The 20,173-nt window shown below is 41.8% G+C and overlaps 1 protein-coding gene across 2 annotated transcripts in view; it reads left to right on the plus strand.

The window, feature by feature from the left end:
• LOC132401760 (very-long-chain enoyl-CoA reductase-like) overlaps positions 1-20,173 on the plus strand; it is a 110,845-nt gene that overhangs the window by 49,019 nt on the left and 41,653 nt on the right. The window contains exons 2-4 of one of the 2 annotated variants that reach the window (XM_059983934.1): positions 11,825-11,875; positions 12,412-12,463; positions 16,521-16,565. In XM_059983934.1, coding sequence (XP_059839917.1) covers positions 11,825-11,875; positions 12,412-12,463; positions 16,521-16,565 — 148 coding nt within the window. Of the gene's footprint in view, positions 1-11,669; positions 11,876-12,411; positions 12,464-16,520; positions 16,566-20,173 lie in introns of those variants that run through there. The other variant, XM_059983933.1, reaches the window with a different exon arrangement.

Genomic DNA, 20,173 nt, shown 5'->3' on the forward strand with positions numbered 1-20,173 from the left:
TCAAACTTCATACCCTGCTAAACTTTGAGTGTTTTATGACAACGGGACACAGTTGTACCAGACAGTGGAAGAAGCGATTACAGACATGAAGGCCAGAGGGTTGCCCATCAGCATGACCAAAATGAGGGAAAGCCTGGCTGAGGAATTGTCTTGCTCGGCTTGGGATATAGTGTGAGAAACGAGAAGGCAGGAGACGGGAGGAGGCCGAGAGAAACATATCAGGAAGAGACCAGGAGTTTCCCAAAGACAGTCCTCATCCCCTTCAGAAGAGCCATAAGGTTTGGCTAACTTTAAAAATGTTGAGAAGCTAAACAGAAGCAAAAGTACATGGTGATATACCTAACTCGAGAAATACTTATTATAATGTGGATTTTATATTACTTAGTTGTTATTCTTTATTCGCTCACTTACTCCTTTTTCCCCACCAAAATGAGAATATATAGATATATGTGTGCATATATGTGTATGTGTGTAATGTGAGTGTGTATATATCTATATATGTGTGTGTAAGTATGTATATATGTGTGTGTGTGTGTGTGTGTGTGTGTGTGTATGTATGTATGCATGTATATATATTTGTGTATATATATACATACACACACATTTACTAGGGTCATTTACTAGAGACCTCAGCCTTGGAATCTCACGTTTGTTGCCATTTTTGTTATTATTTGCGTTTCTTGGTTCTTATTTGTTCAGGGAGTAGATCAATTAAGTTTTATTCTAATTTAAATGATACATTGACAGCTAAATACAGATGGCTAAGGACAAGGTAAAATTCATTTCTTTTAATGTAAATGGGCTATTAAATCCAATCAAACGTAAGAGAATTTTATCCAAAATGAAAAAAGAACAAGCCCATGTATTATATTTACAGGAAACTCATTTAAATGATGATGAACATAAAAAACTAAAGAGAATGGGCTTCACTAATCTGTTTTTCTCCTCATATAAATCAGAACATAGGAGAGGAGTTGCTATTCTTATCTCAAGTAAGCTAAATTTTGAAAAAATATTTGAAATGGGAGATAAAGAAGGCAGATATATTGGCAGATATGGTAAGGGGGAATATAGATGGAAATTCAGTTACTCTATTGAATATATACGCACCCCCGGGAAGTGATATTGGTTTCTTTCAGAAAATTACTGATAGTATGGTAACGGAAACAGAAGGTCTCCTGATATGTGGGGGAGACTTACATTTACAATTACAACCAAACTTAGACTGTTCCAATAGAAAAACCTATGAAACAAAATCCTTACATAAGAAAGTCAATACACTTTTTGAGGATGTTGGTTTAATTGATATATGGAGGGACCTTTTCCCTGACAGAAGGGATTACACTCATTATTCTGCTCCACATTCTGTATATGCAAGAATAGACTATTTCATAACATTTGGAAAAGACAAAGACAAAATAAACACCTGTGGAATTGGGACAATGGATGTAAGTGACTATGCACCTATATATTTAACTGTTGATTTTGACCTACAACCAAAGAATACTATTTGGAAACTAAATTCAAGTCTACTCAATGATCCATACTTTAAGGAACAAATTAAAAAAGAAATTGATCTCTAAGAATTTAATGATAATGGAGAGGTTTCACCTCCCATTTTATGGGATATTCTGAAGGAGGTCTTAAGAGGGAAAATTATAGCGATATCTTCATATAAGAAAAAAATGAGGAATAAAACATTAGAGGAATTACAAAATAGGCTGAAGGAATGAGAGAAAAAACATAAATTGAATTTGGCACAGGATACATTAGGGGAAGTTAAAAGAATTAGGAATGAAATAAATAATTTGGCTACGCAAGAAGTCAGGAAAAACTTAATGTTTCTGAAACAGAGATGTTATGAAAGTGGATCAAAATCTATGAAAATACTGGCGTGGAAACTGAAAAAAAAAAGATAGCAGAAAATACAATTCATAGAATTAGGGACCCAAGAATGAAAATGATAAAAAATAAGCTAAATGAAATTCAAGAAGCTTTTGAAGTGTTTTACAAAATGCTATACTCTAAAGTTCCAGGGGGAAGCATAACCCAAATTGACACCTTCTTGAATTCTCTAGAGTTACCCACTTTAAGCACAGAACAAAATAGAATGATGACTGCTGACATAACTGAAGTTGAATTAAAAGCTGCACTTAGTGGGCTTAAGCAAGTCACCAGGATCAGATGGGTATATGGCAGAGTGGCACAAAGAATTTGAGTAAAAATGAGTTAACTCCTGTTTTACTCCCCACACTGAACTGGGCTCTAAAAAAGGCACAAATGCCACCCAGTTGGAAGGAAGCGATAATCTCAGCTATACCGAAAGAAGGCAAGGATAAAATGGAATGTGGGTCATTTAGACCAATATCCATTCTTAATGTAGAATATAGGTTATTTACCTCCATCATGGCCAAATGATTGGAGGAGTTTCTACCCATACTGATACGTAATGATCAGATAGGTTTTATATGACAACGCCAGACTCAAGACAATATACGAAGGACACTTCACATTACGGATCATATACAAAAAAATAAAATCAAAGCAATAGTGATAAGCGTGGATGCTAAAAAAGCATTTGATTCGGTTAATTAGAATTTTCTTTACAGAGTTTTACATAGATTTGGTTTCCAAGACACAATTATTAAAACTATACAGACACTATATGACAACCCTACTGCTAGGATTAAAATCAATGGATATTTATCAAATAATCTTACCCTAGAAAGGGGCACGAGACAAGGTTGTGCATGGTCACCACTACTCTTCGCACTATATCTGGAACCATTAGCTCAATACATCAGACAAAATGAAGATGTCAGGGGAATTACTATTAAAGGGACAGAGCATAAATTGGCTTGTTATGCGGATGACATTTTGATCTATCTAGGGCAACCAACATACTCGTTACCTAAATTGATGCAATCCTTTGAACAATATGGTCATTTATCAGGATACAAGATCAACATAGATAAAACTCAATTACTTTCATATTACTATAGCCCACCAAGAGAAGTTGAAAGTCGATACCCCAGGGCGTGGCACACAGAGTCTTTCAAATATTTGGGCATCATTATGCCAAAAGATTTGGCAAAATTATCAAAATGTAATTATCAGCCTCTATATAAAAAAAATTAAGGAAGATGTGGCAAGATGGAACCTGATTCCTTTTTTCAGTCTCAGTTGAAGGATTGAGTCTATTAAAATGAATATACTGCCCAGGCTGTTATATCTCTTTCGGACCCTACCAATAGAGATTAATCAAAATCAATTCAATGAATGGAACAACATGCTATCAAGGTATATTTGGCAGGGTAAAAGGCCTAGAGTTCGTCTCAAAACTTTGCAATTAACAAAGGAAAAGGGGGGATGGGGCCTACCTTCTCTTAGAGATTATTATTTTGCAGCACAGTTGAGAGCTGTGATATGTTGGTGCAACCCATCATATGACACTCAATGGAAAAACATTGAGGAGCGGGTACTTCCCATCCCCATACAAGCAATTTTGGCTGATAACAACCTGCAAAGGTACATAAATACTATTGATAACCCATGGGTGAAATTGACTCTTAAAATATGGAAAACTACTATAAAAGAATATAATCTAGAGAGAGATATTGCAATTCTTAAATGATGTGCTTATGTCTCTGATTTTACACCAAATAAATTGGATGCTAGGTTTAAGGACTGGACTAAAGGAATAACAGTTCTTTGCAACATAATGAAAGAAGGAACACTGTTTAGTTTTGAAATGCTTAAAGAGAAACACTTGTTAGAAAAACAAGATTTTTATCGGTATTTACCGATGCGACAATATGTTAATAAGATGCTTAAAAATGTAACCAAGGCAAGTACATGCTTGATAGAGCGCTTTAGAAAAGCATATAATTCAGATAATGGTAGTAGAATCATTTCAAGCATGTATAAGGGGTTGTCAAATCTTAAAGCACATTCGACTTCATACATTAAAACAAAATGGGAGAAGGAAGGAGGGATAATTATATCTGAGGAAGAATGGGCAAAAATATGGTGATATCAATGGAGGTGTACCAGTTCACAGAAATGGAGGGAGTTTGGATGGAAAAACTTGATAAGATATTTTATTACATCCTCTCAGAAATCCCATTATGATAGTAACCTCCCTGTTTGTTGGAGAAATTGTGGAGATCAAAATGCAAATCATTATCATATTTTTTGGGACTGCCCTGTTATCAAAAACTATTGGAGGGGGATACACAATGCCCTACAAGACATCTTTAAATGTGAAATACCCTTGGAGAGTAAGACCATATATTTTGAATGTATACCTCAAGAATGGTTGAAAAGAGATAAATATTTAATGAATATACTGTTGGTGGCTGGTAAAAAGACTCTTACTAGGAAATGGTTATCACAGGAGAGCCCAACTTTAAATACATGGATGGAAATTACAATGGACATTTACAAAATGGAGAAGATAACAGCATCTGTTAATCATAAGCTGGAACAATTTGATTCATACTGGGAAAAATGGTTTAACTACATAATGCCTCATAGGCCTGATTTTATTCTCACAAACCAATGAATATGTTGTAAAAAAAGATCACTCCCTACTTGTACATAGTTTTTTCCTTTTGCTTGTTTTTTCTTTCCACTCTTTTCTATAAGTGTATACCTCAGATAAATACTTTATGGAGATTTGTGACGTATATGATTATATGATATATAGGTACAATGTCTGAAATACATCTTATGGAAATGTTTGTTTGATGAACTTCAATAAAAAAATAAATTCCAAAAAAAATGTAAACCAAACTTTTGTGTTCCTAGTGGCGAAAGTGAAATTACTGGAATGCCATAAAAACAAATCTATTTCACTGACGTTATTCAGTGACATACATTGCCTCAAGGAGGGAACATCCATTATTAAAGATCCTCACCTCCCCAGTCCATCTTACAGCTACTATCCAGTCAGGGGTGGAAATGCCTTAAGTGACACAACACTAGGTTTAGGAACAACCATTTCCCTTCATCCATCCATCTGGCTCCTGAACTAGCTTGCACAATCCTTATCACTAACACGGTATAACAACAGTATGATGACTTTGACCACTTTGCACTACAATGGACTTCATTTTTTCATTCGTTTTAATTATGTTTTTCTTCTTGCAAAAAATGTGCACAGTTTATGTCTCTCCTGTGTATCTGATGCAACGTGCCTGTGATACTGCTGCGAGCAAGTTTTACACTGTGTGTGTACATACATGTACTTGTGCAGATGAGAGTGACACTAACTCAGCCTTGACTTTGACTACCTGGGAGACTGGCTGCAGTTTCCTCCTGGAATGTCACTGGGATTCCTCTCAACTGCTGATCCACGTCGCTCCTTTGCAATAGAACAGCAGGGTTTTAGAACCACCAGGACAGGCCTGTTGAAAACAATTAATAAATGTTCAAATGTAGGCAGCAATCACAACAAGCAGCTTGCTTTAATACTTCACTTAATGTCTGTCAAAAAGCACTTAAAAAATTGCAACATAACACAACTCCCACAACTCTAAATCACTCCTCACATTAGGTCATTTAAAAAAAATGAACTTTTATCCTTATTTCGAGAAGACAATCCTGAGATATAGAATGTGAAGTCTAATGCAGAAAAAGCTAGTTTTACAGACTTGTAATGAGTTAGGATACTACTGAGTGAGGCTGGTTTTACAGACTTGTAATGAATTGGAATACTGAGTGAGGCTGGTTTTACAGACTTGTAATGAATTGGAATACTGAGTGAGGCTGGTTTTACAGACTTGTAATGAATTGGAATACTGAGTGAGGCTGGTTTTACAGACTTGTAATGAATTGGAATACTGAGTGAGGCTGGTTTTACAGACTTGTAATGAATTGGAATACTGAGTGAGGCTGGTTTTACAGACTTGTAATGAATTGGAATACTGAGTGAGGCTGGTTTTACAGACTTGTAATGAATTGAAATCCACAAACTTTTTACAGAATGTCGAATAGATCAACTGAAACTTGAGGCCCAGGCTGAGAACTCTGTCAGTGATATTGTTCAGCAACTTTTCTATTCCCTCACATTCGTGGCTGGTCTCCCCTGTTTTTCTCTGGACCTCCTAAGCTCTGTGACCTTTATCCTAGTTCACACTGAATTTCACTTCTGCACCACTGTTGGCATGCTGTCAGCTGCTAAGGCGCTAAACTCCTAAATTCTTTGTCAAATCAACTTCTGGACTGTTTAGTTTCTGGTTTAAACTCAAAGTGAATCTGTTTCTCTGTGGGTTATATTTGGATTGACTATTTCCATCCTGATGCGTGACACAACTTCGTGGTTGAGTGGTTCTCGTCCATCAAGGCAGCAATTGGTCTGAGCTCAGCAACCGGACTCGGTGCCGAATCCAGAGCTGGAGAGACGGTCAGGTGCCCTGGCATCTGCTTGTAGCTTATTCTTGGCTTCTGTACAGCAAAGCAGAGACATGGAAGCCAGGGAGGATCAAGCTGACAAGCGTACCACACTAGATGGGAGTTATCATTACACGCCGTGTCGTATGACATGGGTGACCGTGATCTTTCTGTGACCATGATTATTCTTGGAAAACTTTTCTACAGGAGTGGTTTGCCATTGTCTTCTGGGCAGTGCCTTTACAAGACGGGTGACCCCAGTCAATATCCTTACTCTTCAGAGGTTGTCTGGCTGGCATCAGTGGTTGCATAACCAAAACTTGTTTAATGCACCAGCTGCTCATACGACCATCCAGCACCTGTGATGGCAGTTATATACATGTCTAATAGAGTAAATCAGCATGGAAACAGGCTATTCGTTCCAACTTGTCCTTATCAACCACTGATGCCTACTTAAACTGGTCCCATTTTCTTATATTTGGATCGTATCTCTCTAACGTTTCCTATCCATGTACTTGTACAAATGTTTTTTAAGCATTGTAATTCTAGCCACCTTTACACTTCCGCTGGCAGATTCATTCCATGCATCCACCACCCTCTGTGTGAAAAACTTGTCCCTCAGGTTCCCTTTAAATCTTTCCCCCCTCACTTCAAAATTGTGTCCTCTAGTTTCAGATTCCACTAACCCGGGGAAAAGGCTCATCGCACCACCATAAAGCATAAAGCCCTGACTCCCGCCAACATAGCTCTCCCGGTCATTGAGGCACAAAGCCTCCAAACCCAACGACAAGGTTGTGGTCCTCTTGGCAGCGTTAATTGGGCCGTTCAAGCTCTGTGGGTCAGGAGGGCCTTTTACTGTGCTGCGTCCCTAAATAAAAATGACAGTCTATGGAGGGGCATGGTGTGTGCGTTGCTCAAGCACCTGCAGAAACTCTTGTGACCCTGCATCAGTTGTTCCTTTAATGTCACTGGGTCTGAAACTCGGACCTCCACACCCCGACGGCACTGTGGGAATAGCCTCCAATGCTCTGCCCGGGACCTATTGGATTCCTCCGGGTGCTCCAGTTTCCTCTCACATTCAGCACGGTCAGCACGGTCAGCACTGGCTGTGATTGGGCAGCACGGGCTTGCTGGGCCAGCAGGACATGTTACTACCATGACTCGGACCCCAAGATCCCTCTGATCCTCCACACTGCCAAGAGTCTTGCCATTAATGCTATGTTCTGCCATCATATTTGGCCTACCAAAATGAACCACTTCACATTTATTTGGGTTGAACTCCATCTGTCACTTCTCAGCCCAGTTTTGCGTCCTATCAATGTCCCGCTGTAACCTCTGACAGCCCTCCACACTTTCCACAACAACCCTAACCTTTGTGTCATCAGCAAATTTACTAACCTATCCCTTCATTTCCTCATCCAGGCCATTTATAAAAATCACAAAGAGTAGGGAGTCCCAGAACAGATCCCTGAGGCACACCACTGGTGACTGACCTCCATGCAGAATATGATCCGTCTACAACCATTCTTTGCCTTCTGTGCGCAAATCAGTTCTGGATCTACAGAGCAATGTCCCCTTGGATCCCATGCCTCCTGACTTTCTCAATAAGCCTTGCATGGAGTACCTCATCAAATGCCTTGCTGAAATCCAAATACACTACATCTACGGCTCTACTCTCATCATTGTGTTCAGTCACATCCTCAAAAAATTCAGTCAGGCTTGTAATATCAGGGTACATATACATCACCACATATAACCCTGAGATTCAATTTCCTCCAGGCATACTCAGCACATCTATAGAATACTAACGAGAGTGCAAAAGACAACAAATTATGTAAATGCCAATATAAATAAATAGCAATAAATAACGAGAACATGAGATAGCAAGATGAAGAGTCCCTAAAGTGAGATCATTGGTTGTGAGAACATCTCAGTAGATGAGTGCAATTACCCCCTTTTGTTCAAGAGCCTGATGGGTGAGGGGTAGTCGCTGTTCTTGACCCTGTGAATCAAGTCCTTCTACCTGATGGCAGCGAGAAAAGAACACGGGCTGGGTGACGAGGATCTCTGATGATGGGTGCTGATTTTGTATGACAATGTTTCATGTAGATGTACTCAGTGGTAGGGAGGGCTTTACCTGTGGTGTATTGGGCTGAATCCACTACCTTCTGTATGATTTTGTATGGTGTTTCCATAACAGGCCATGATGCAGCCAGTCAACACACTCTCCACTACGTACCTGTAGAAATTTGTCAAAGTTTTTGTTATCATGTCGAGTCACGAACACTGCCTTAATATTCACCATTTGCACTATTTATTTTGCAACTTCCAATAATGTTTATGGTCGCACTGTACAGTCTCAGCAAACAATACATATCATGACCTACGTCAATGACAATGAGCCCGTTTCTATTACTGTACCTTACTCTCCCTTTCTTTAAGGTGCTCTTGAAAATCTCCCTCTTGATCATTCATCTCTTACTATCTTTCCTTTCAGTTAGTCCTGACGAAGGGTCTCGGCTCGAAACGTCATCAGTGCTTCTTCCTATAGATGCTGCCTGGCCTGCTGCCTTCCACCAGCATTTTGTGTGTGTTGCACTTGATCATTTTTTTCTTACTTAGCACAATATTGTTTAATATTTGGTTTATTAAGTGCCAAATTTCATCTGATTGATCTTCCACATGGGATGTTTTACTGTGTGCATCATCATCATTATGTGCCATGCCCATGACCATGACTGGGCAATCATGATCTTACCATGACCATGACTGTTCTTGGCAAATTTTTCTGCGGGAGAGGTTTGCCATTGCTGCCTTCTGGGCAGTGTCTTTGGAAGACGGGTGACCCCAGCCATTATCAATATTCTTCAGAGATGGTCTCCCTGGTGTTGGTTGTCACATGACCGGGAGCATCAGCTGCTCGTTGGACCCTCCACCACCTGCTCCCATGGCTCCACATGACCCTGATTGGGGGGGCGCTAATTAGGGGCTACACCTTGCTCAAGGGTGACCTTCAGACTAGCGGAGGGAAGGAGTGCCTTACACCTCCTTTGGTAGAGGGGTATCTCCACACAGCCACCTGGTTACTGTACTAGAGATGTTATAAAATTGTTATTGGGAGTGTTAAATAGAGCCATAGTCATAAAGTACCCAAAGACACAGTGAGTCAGAGAGCCTGGATTTCAAGGCCTGAAGTTCCAGGTGGTGCCATTGGCTAGTTTAGGGTTCAAAACCGAAGATTGAAGCTCGAAGATTGATCAGAAGCCTGGGAGTTGATGCCTGATATCTGAAACATGGAGACTGGAGGAGTGAGTGAGCGAGTGAGTGTGTGTGTGTCTGTCTGTGTGAGTGTGTGTGTGTGTGTGTGTGTGAGTGAGTGTGTGTGTGTGTGTGTGTGTGTGTGTGTGTGTGTGAGTGTGTGTGTGTGTGTGTGTGAGTGAGTGTGTGTGTGTGTGTGTGTGTGTGTGTGTGTGTGTGTGTGTAGGGGAGGGAGTGATGCACCATCAATAACAGGAGATTGTTTATTGGCAGGAGGTCGGTGTTTGATGTGTGAGTACTGAGGGTATTGTGTAGGGACGAGTGTATTGGCAGGAGGTCGGTGTTTGATGTGTGAGTACTGAGGGTATTGTGTAGGGACGAGTGTATTGGCAGGAGGTCGGTGTTTGATGTGTGTGCACTGAGGGTATTGTGTAGGGACGAGTGTATTGGCAGGAGGTCGGTGTTTGATGTGTGTGTACTGAGGGTATTGTGTAGGGACGAGTGTATTGGCAGGAGGTCGGTGTTTGATGTGTGAGTACTGAGGGTATTGTGTAGGGACGAGTGTATTGGCAGGAGGTCGGTGTTTGATGTGTGTGTACTGAGGGTATTGTGTAGGGACGAGTGTATTGGCAGGAGGTCGGTGTTTGATGTGTGAGTACTGAGGGTATTGTGTAGGGACGAGTGTATTGGCAGGAGGTCGGTGTTTGATGTGTGTGTACTGCGCTTACCCACATTTCATATACACACACTGTAAAAATCACGCTGGACTCTTTACAAAATAGTTCCCAAATGCATCTAAGAGAAGGATCCGATTTTTCAATTTCAAGGTCACTTTTAAGTATCTGCAAACAATTATTTTCATATCAAATATGAATCTCCTTTTTCATTTTAGTGCTATCTTGTCCTTAGACCAAGGGCCTCTAGAATTTTACTGTCCAACTCATGTAAAACTTTAGTCTGTTTATACACTCAGTGGCCACTTTATTTGGTACACCTGTACACCTGCGAGTTAATGCAAATATCTAATAAGCCAATCATGTGGCTCCAACTCAATGCATAAACGATTGCTGACATGGTCAAGTGGTTCAGTTCAAAATATCAGAAGGGGACAGAAATGTGATCTAAGTGACTTTGACTGTGGAATGATTGTTGGTGCCAGATGGGGTGGTTTGAGTATCTCAGAAACTGCTGATCTCCTGGGATTTTCATACACAACAGTCTCTAGAGTTTACAGTGAATGGTGTGAAAAATGATAAAGAAACATCCAGTGAGTAGCAATTCTGTGGCAGAAAATTCCTTGTTAATGAGAGAGGTCAAATGAGATTGGCCACACTGGTTCAAGCTGACGGGAAGGATGTACTGCATTGGAGAAGGGGAGACTTGGCTGACTGAAAGACCTAACTCTGCTCCTATGTCTTATGGTCTTGCTGTATCGGGAGCAAACAACAGTGGTGTGCAGGAGAACGTCTTTGAATGCACAACACATTGAACCTGGGAGTGGATGGGCCACAGCATGAATGTACACCCAGTGGCCACTCTATTAGTTACAGGAGGCACCTAACAATGTGGCCACTGAGGGAGTAACGTGAAAAGATGCGTGTTGACATAGGAGATTCAATCTCACACTGCTAGATATTTTGGAATTTGCGGTATGCTCCGGTTTAGTTGCGTCTTATTAAATACCTCCAGTTTTTAAAAGGCTGAATTTTCTGTGATAATATGGTTTGCTGTGATTGTAACTTAGTGTTGGTTTGAAGGATGAATGTTCCAGCAGTGAAGCAGCTGGATGAGAAGGAAATGGATCTGTTCTACTACAAATGCGGCTGATGGAGTAAACTATCTGGAGTATTAAATTACAAGGACATTTCCATCAGTTGGGTCCTTCTGTCATGCTGCTGTCATACTCCCCCTTTACAATTATTGTCATGTGGAAATGTCAAGGACATGCGTAGTTGCCAATTTCTTCACATCCAGCCTGCTGGTGCCTCTGTGCAACATTCCCATTCACCCGTGTGCCCATTGCAAAATAATGGCATCTCTGCAGACCATCGACTTAACTACCGTATTCACTGCTTCTAGTTTTAAAAAGAAAACTGTCACTCCTAATGTCACACAGCAGTCAAGAGATTCCTTAACCTCGGCTAAAAAAGTAAAATCATTTGTTTTCTTTGAGGTGGAAATCCTAGATGCCAAGAACAAAGAACAACTCTGCTTCCTGGACAAGGTAAGAGCTTAAATGCCTAAAACTGTGTCTTGGGTACCATTGTAGCTTAAAGAACTCTTGCATTATTAAGGTTTTCTCATTTAAAAAATGCCCGGCTTTGCAGCTTCAAGCATCTAACTCATGCGGTCTTTAATAGGTGGCGCATTTATTGAGGATCCAGCTAAATTTTATCTCATGTAAAATTCCCGATCGCTTTGAAGGTTAACTTTGTAATGACGGCTAACGCGTGTAAGGTGAATAAAGGATCATGTTCGGAGTCATTGCTTTTGTAAACGACTTTGTTGCAAGGCAATGGAAGTCACTTTCAGGGCTGTGAGGCTGCCTGGGATTAAAATGTCATATTAACACATATTTATATCCTTGGTGGGTAAAAGTGCATTCTTGGGTCATGTGCAGCTCACTTAAATGCTTTCTCATAAAACTGCAGTTGCAAAAGCCAGCACTCTCTCCCTCATAGAGTTTCTCATAAGCAGTATTACTGAACAGATTTCGGTAGCGAAGAAATACTGAACATATTCCATTTGCCTCTCACTTAGGTCGAACCAAATGCAACCGTTGGAGAAATAAAATCTATGTTCCATAAATCATGTAAGTCATATCCGTAGCAATAGTTCTAGTGAATTTTTAAAAATAATTTGGCAATTGTTTGCTTTTAATTTATCCACTGGTTTCCTATCATCCGTCAGGACTCACGTTCCATTTTACTAGAACCGTCTTCTTAGTGCAGGAAAGCTTATTCACTCTACTAAAGACGTGCAATGGGAACCTGGTTTGGTATGGGAGCCTGTAAATCATTTCATACCATTCCATTTTGCTTTGATGACAATTCCTGGATCTGGGATACTTATTCTTCCACCAGCTGTCCTCCAGTATAAATTTAACAATGAGGATGTACCCAGTGAAATCTGATATTCAGAAAAAGCCCCAGGAAATGCAGGAAACTAGAGAATGAGCGATGGGAGGCATTTAAAGATGAGATGGTTTGGGTCCAGCCTCATTACTGAGAAGGGCATCCAGAGCTAAAGCTCCATGGATAAGTGGAGATTTGAAGATTAAGATGAAAGAGAAAAATAGGGTTTGGATGAATGTCAAGCTGGTGTTAAAGTGGAGTGGCAAGCATAAACACAGAGCGGAGCTGGAAGAGAAACACGAGGTTCAAAGACTGAATGACCTCTGTGTTCTTACAGTGCTTTGTGTGTGTTGCTCAAAATTTCCAGCATCTCTAGAACCTCTTGTGTTTGTAAATGAGGATGGGTTAGCCGATAACTTGAAAGGGAGCACAAAAGTGTTGTATAAATTTATATCTTGAATAAAGGTTGTCAATAGTTCCATTTACTATCAGAGAATGTGTACAATATGCAACCTGAAATTCTTGTTCTTCACAGACGTCTATAAAAACAGAACAGTGCCCTAAAGAATGACTGACAGTAAAAGCATTAGAACCCCCCTAATGCCCCCTACTTCCCCCTCCCACACCCAAGCAACAGTAAAGCATTGGCCCTCCCTCACTTTAGCAAAAAGCATCAGGATCCTGCACCCACCTAGAAAGACCATGATCTGCAAAAACTAATCGTTCACCCAGCAATTCGAAATACCCCAGGCTCTCTCTCCCTAATAAAGGGGCAGAGAGGTGTCACTCAATGAGAGGGGAGACACAGGCCAAACAACTCACTGATTTATGATGTTGAAGTCTGCTATGTGGCTTTTTTTGAGTTCTCCGACTCGAGAATCAGCAGCAAACTCTCCCCCACCGAGAGAGAGAGAGAGAGAGAGAGAGAGAGAGAGAGAGAGAGAGAGAGAGAGCGAGCACAATCCGAGCACAGAGCCCCCGATGGCTGATTCGCTGTTCCCGAATAAAGGTTGTCAAATGAAGTGAAGATTAATCAGTAACCCTGAAGACATCAATTACCTTTAAGCCTCCCAGACACGGGGATTGGGAGATCTGCTCTTTTTTCATAGTCATGTTAATGACCTAAGTTAGGGAATGCCACTCACGACTTCAAAGTTGCCCCAACCAATGTATTTGCATTTTTACCTCTCCTTTGTGGAATTAGTGTGCTCTCCATGTGACTTTATGGGTTCCTCCTGTGTTCTCGTTTCCCTCCACATCTGGGAGGATCAAGGTGGCAGAAAATTCTCCCTTTTGTGTGGGTGGGTGGCAGGAGGAGTGGGTGTTAATGAGAGAGACTAGGTTACAGGGAAATGGAGTGCTCAGGGAGAGGGCAGAGACCTGATGGGCCAAGTAGGCTCCTTGTATGTTGTCAGGAATTATAAAGATATGACGACATGCGTTCAAACCTGCCTTGTGAGCCATGGAGTGCTACAGTGCAGAAACAGGCCTTTCGGCCCATCTGGTCCACACTGCCTATCAAACTGCAACTGGACCATAGCCCTCCATAACCCTCCCACCCTTGTACTGATCCAAGCATCATCTTAGTGTTGAAATTGAACCTGTATTTATCAGTTCCGCTGGCAGCTCATTCCACAATCGCACTACCTTCCGAGTGAAGAAGTATCCCCTTAAGTATTTCACCTTTCACCCTTGATCTATAACCTCCAGTTCTAGTCTCACCCAACCTCAGTGGAAAAGCCTGCTTGCACTTACCCTATCTTTACCCCTCATAATTTTGTCTACCTCTATCAAATCTCCCCTCATTCTCCCATGCTCCAAGGAATAAACTCCTAACCTATTCAATCTTTCCTTATAACTCAGGTCCTCAAGTCCTGGCAACATCATTGTAAATTTTCTCTGCACTCTTTCAATCTCATTGATATATTTTCTGAAGGTAGTTGATCAGAATTGTACATAGTACTCCAAATTTGACCTCACTAATGTCATATAGACTTCAACATAATATGCAACCTCCTGCACTCAGTGCTCTGATTTATGAAAGCTCTCTTTAGAACCCTACCTACTTGTGGTTCCACCTTCATGGAATTATGGATCCCTTTGTCCTACCACACTCCTCACTGCAGTACCATTCACTGTGTAAGAGCTACTCTGGCTGGTCCTCCCAAAGTGCAACACCTCACACTTGTCCGCATTAAATTCCATCCGCCATTTATCAGCCCATTTTTATTGCACCTTTCGTTCTTCTGCTTGACTGTCTCATTCTTCCTGAGGGCAGCAAACTTGAAAATGGGTGGTGAAGTGTGCAGTGGATGAAATTCAGCAGAGAAATGTCAAGCAACCTCTTTGGAAGTCAGTGTGAGGAATGGGAAAGGGCAAGGTTAAGGGGCGATGCTTCAGTTTTAGGGAGGATACCTGAACACAGACACCCAATTGCATAGATAGCCTGATTTTGGCAGTGGCAGGGGAGAGTGTGTATTGGGTGAAGGAGTCAGTGCCTCAATTCCCAATAGTTACTGAGAATGTTGAGGAAATAAGGCATTTGCACAAATGTTTTCAATAGTTATGTAGTTAATTGCCCCTCCAAGCCTGGTCATATTTAAAGTCCCACACATCCCTGGTGGCAAGTTATGTTGAGAAGCCTTTTTTAAAAAAAGGATACAGGATCTTTGCTGTTATTAATGGTGCACAAGCAAGGAAGTTATGCCAGGAATTTCTAAATGACTGGTTGACAGAATTGCTATGTTGAATTCATATGACCACACCGTGAAAGATGTCAAGTCCTTGGAGAGGTTGCGGACAATACTTGATATAATGGAAATGTACTGTGAACCCTCACTTGTTTGGAGAGATTTCAGAGTTAGGGTGGGTCCCTGATAGCTGGATACCAGGTAAGGTATTTTTAACAGAATTAGTCATGTAAGTGAGGAGAAAATGTCTGCAAAACTGATAAGGACTACAAATCTAATGTTATTGAAAAGTGATTAGAGGGGGTCAAGTACAGTTTTTTAAAGATGATGTAAGTTGCCTTACCTGAAAATAGGGCCAGGAGTAATTTTGGAATGGATTTCCAAGGGACAGTAAAAAACTGAGAGGTGCCACTAATCGAAACACGTTCGGAAAGAGGAAGCACAGATAAGACTATAAGATATAGAAGCAGAATTAGGCCATTCGGCCCATCAAATCTGCTCCGCCATTTCATCATGGCTGAACCATTTTCCCTCTCAGCCCCCAATCTCCTGCCTTTCTCCCGTACCCCTTCATGTCCTGACTAATCAAGGATCTATCAACCTTTGCCTTAAATAAACCCAATGACTTGGCCTCCACAGCCGCCCGTGGTACCGAATTCCACAGATTTGCCACTGGACACTTTATTCTGTATTGTGTTGTATCATCCAGACAAGACTGAAAGAGCAATATCATCAAATTAATTATGCCTGGTCCTATGGGGATGATGAAGAAATGACATTCACTTGTTCTGTCAGTACCACTTCGATTATGCTCAGAATGAAAGGGGCAGCCAGTAGTACAGGGGATCACTAAACAACCCTCACTAGGATGTTTCAGGATGTGCTACTTCTAGACCACAGCGAGCTCTTCACACATATACAAGCCTTGGAAAAATAAGGCAGATAAACAGACGTGCGTTTGGGTGGGCAGAATTCATTTGGGGATGGTGTCCTTGTGGGAAATATACTCTCCTCATTCCAGAACCTCTCCATTAAGAGCTCGTAACTGCTATGTGACACTTTGCAATAACAGATGAATTCTATTTTTACTTGTCTTTTTTTTTAGACCCCCAGTGGTATCCAGCAAGACAATCCATCAGGTTAGATCCCAGTAAGTACCATACAGCTATCAATGACTTTATTCCATTTGAAATGATCGAGCTCAAACTCTGGGAGATCGGGTATGATTAATTTACCACTAAAATATACCATTAAAATCCACAAAATAATTAGCGATTTGGTGCGTACTGACCAAATTCAATCCTAGCCTGTTTCTGCAATTAAAATTGAATTTGGTCAGTATACACGAAATCTCTAGTTTTTTCTGGGATTTAATGATGTCTTCTAGTGGTAAATGTGAACTTTTGTGCAAGTTAGTTTTAATTGCATGCCCAAGTTATTGCAACACCTGTTCATCGCCAGAGCAAATAAAAAAGGGGAAAATTTACTGTTGATTCCACCCACCCTTGCATTCAGCTATTCACCAAATTGCCAACAGGGAGACGATACATCAAGTCAAGTCACTTTTATTGTCATTTCAACCATAACTGCTGGTACAGTACATAGTAAAAATGAGACAGTATTTTTCAGGACCGTGGTGTTACATGACACAGTACAAAAACTAGGCTGAACTACATAAAAAACAACACAGACTCTCACCACCAGGACTATGCATCATTTCCAGCTCCCCAGTACAGCTCCCCTGTAGCTATCCAGCTTCTCACCAAAACTCACTCGTCAGCGACGAGCGCGGGCTTTAAAAAGCGGCCCACTTTCAGGAGCGGGCAGCAGAGTGCGCAGGAGCAGAGTGCTGGGCTTTGGCTCAGCGGGCTTCGGCACAAGAAGATTTCGGCAAGAAGCCTGCTTTTCATTTATTCCGACTAATCTGGGATCAGGTAATGGGGGAGACAGTTAAAGCAGTGGTGTGCTCCGTATGCAGTATGTGGGAGGTCAGGGTCAACACAGTTGTCCCTGATGACCACACCTGCAATAGGTGCATCCAGCTGCAGCTCCTATCAGACCGAGTTAGGGAATTGGAGCAGGAGCTGGATGAACTACGGATCATTCGGGAGGCAGAGGCAGAGATAGATAAGAGTTATCGGGAGGTAGTCACACCGAAAAGACAGGAGGTAGGCAAATGGGTGACAGTCAAGAGAGGCAGGGGGAGCAGACAGAGAGAGAAGAGCACCCCTGTGGCCATTCCCATCAAAAGTAAGTATACCGTTTTGGATACTGTTGGTGGGGATGACCTACCAGGAACAAGCTGCAGTGGTCCTGTCTCTGGCACTGAGGTTGGACCCTCGACTAGGAAGGGGAGGAGGGAAGAGAAGAGAGCGGTACTGATAGGGGATTCTATAGTCAGGGGGGCGGATAGGAGATTTTGTGGGGAAGATTGGGAGTCACGGATGGTATGTTGCTTCCCTGGTGCCGGGGTCCGAGACATCTCAGATCTGGTACAGGTTATTCTCGAGAGGGAGGGCAAGAATCCAGATGTTGTGGTCCATGTAGGGACCAACGACGTGGGTAGGATGAGTGAGGGGGTCCTGCGTAGGGAGTTAGGTGCGAAGCTGAAGAGCAGGACCTCCAGGGTAACAATCTCAGGATTGCCACCTGTGCCACTTGCGAGTGAGGCAAGGACAGAAAGATTATAAGGATTAATACGTGGCTGAGAGGATGGTGCAGGAGGGAGGGCTTCAGGTTTGTAGATAATTGGGCTTTGTTCCAGGGAATCTGTTCCAAAGGGACGGTCTACACCTAAACTGGAGCAGTACTAACATTCTTGCAGGAAAGTTTGCTAGTGCTTCTTGGGGGGGGGGGGTTAAACTAAATTTGCAGGGGACGGGGATCCAGAATGTGAGAGAGGATAGTGAGAGGAAGAATAAAGGACAGGTGGGGACTACACGGTTCCGGAATATTAAGTGTGTAGTAGAGGAAGGTGGGGCAGAACAAGTGATAAGGAGGACACATGTACAGAGGGATGGTCTGATGGAATATGGAGTTAAATGTGTTGAAAGAATAAGTAAATTTAGGAAGGACAACAAAATTCTAGGGGCGTATAGCCTGATGGGAGTTCGGGGAGCTGGGTTAAGCACAATAGGCAGCGATTCAAACAGAGAGAGGAGAAATGGGTTAAAAATTCTATATCTCAATGCACAAAGTGTCAGAAATAAGGCAGATGAGCTTGAAGCCCAGGTGTGAATGGGTAACTATGATGTTGTTGGGATAATGGAGACATGGCTGCAGGGAGATCAGACATGGAAAATTAATATACAAGGGTACATGTGCTATCATAGGGATAGAAATGTGGGCAGAGGGGGTGGGGTGGCCCTGTTGGTGAGGAATGAGATTCAGTCCTTTGCAAGGGGGGACATAGGATCAGGAGAAGTAGAGTCTGTGTGGATAGAACTGAGGATCAGTAAGGGCAAAAGGACTCTAATGGGTGTTGTCTACAGGTCACCAAACAGTAGCATGGATATTGGGTGCAAGTTGAATAGGGAGTTAATATTGGCATGTGGCAAAGGTAATGTCGCAGTAGTTATGGGGGATTTCAACATGCAGGTGAACTGGGAGAATCAGGTTGGTGCTGGACCACAGGATAGGGAGTTTGTAGAGTGCCTATGGGATGCATTCTTGGAACAGCTTGTACGAGAGCCGACCAGGGACAAGACTATTCTGTATTTAGATTTTGATAAGCGATCTCGCAGTAAAGGAGCCATTAGGAGGTAGTGATCACAATATCATAAGTTTTTATCTGCAATTTGAGAAGGATAAGGGCAGCTCGGAGGTGTCAGTGTTGCAGTTGAACAGGGGGAACTATGGAGCCATGAGGGAGGAGCTGGCCAAAGTTGACTGGACGGATAGCCTAGCAGAAAAGACAGTGGAACAGCAATGGCAGGTATTCTTGGGAATAATGCACAAGGTGCAAAATCAGTTCGTCCCCCAGAGAAGGAAGGATTCAAAGGGGGGAAAGGGGCCACAGTGGTTGACAAAGGAAGTCAGAGATTGCATAGCATTAAAAGAAAGGAAATATGATAGAGCTAAGGTGAGTGGGAAGACAGATGATTGGGAAGTTTTTAAGGAACAACAGAACTTAACTAAAAAGACAATATGGGGAGAAAAAATGAGGTACGTACGCAAGCTAGCCAAGAATATAAAGGAAGATAGCAAAAGCTTTTTTAGGTATGTGAAGAGAAAGAAGATAGTTAAGAACAATGTTGGGCCCTTGAAGAATGAATTGGGTGAAATTATTATGGGAAACAGAGAAATGGCAGAAGAATTTAATGAGTACTTTAGATCTGTTTTCACTAAGGAAGACACAAGCATCCTCCCAGATGTATGGATGGGCCAAGGACATAGGGTAACAGAGGAAATGAAACAGATTGACATTAGGAAGGAGACGGTGATGAGTAGACTGATGGGACTGAAGGCTGACAAATCCCCAGGTCCAGATGATCTGCACCCTAGGGTACTAAAAGAGGTGGCCCTGGAAATTGCGGATGCATTGGTAATCATTTTCCAATGTTCCTTAGATTCAGGATCGGTTCCTGAGGATTGGAGAATGGCTAATGTTATTCCACTTTTTAAAAAAGGGGGGAGGGAGAAAACAGAGAACTATTGATCTGTCAGCCTGACATCAGTGGTGGGAAAGATGCTAGAGTCCATTATTAAGGATGAAATAGTGGCATATCTAGATAGCAGTGATAGGATTGGGCCGAGCCA

Source organism: Hypanus sabinus, chromosome 11 (assembly GCF_030144855.1).
Source record: "Hypanus sabinus isolate sHypSab1 chromosome 11, sHypSab1.hap1, whole genome shotgun sequence".
Lineage (NCBI taxonomy): Eukaryota > Metazoa > Chordata > Chondrichthyes > Myliobatiformes > Dasyatidae > Hypanus > Hypanus sabinus.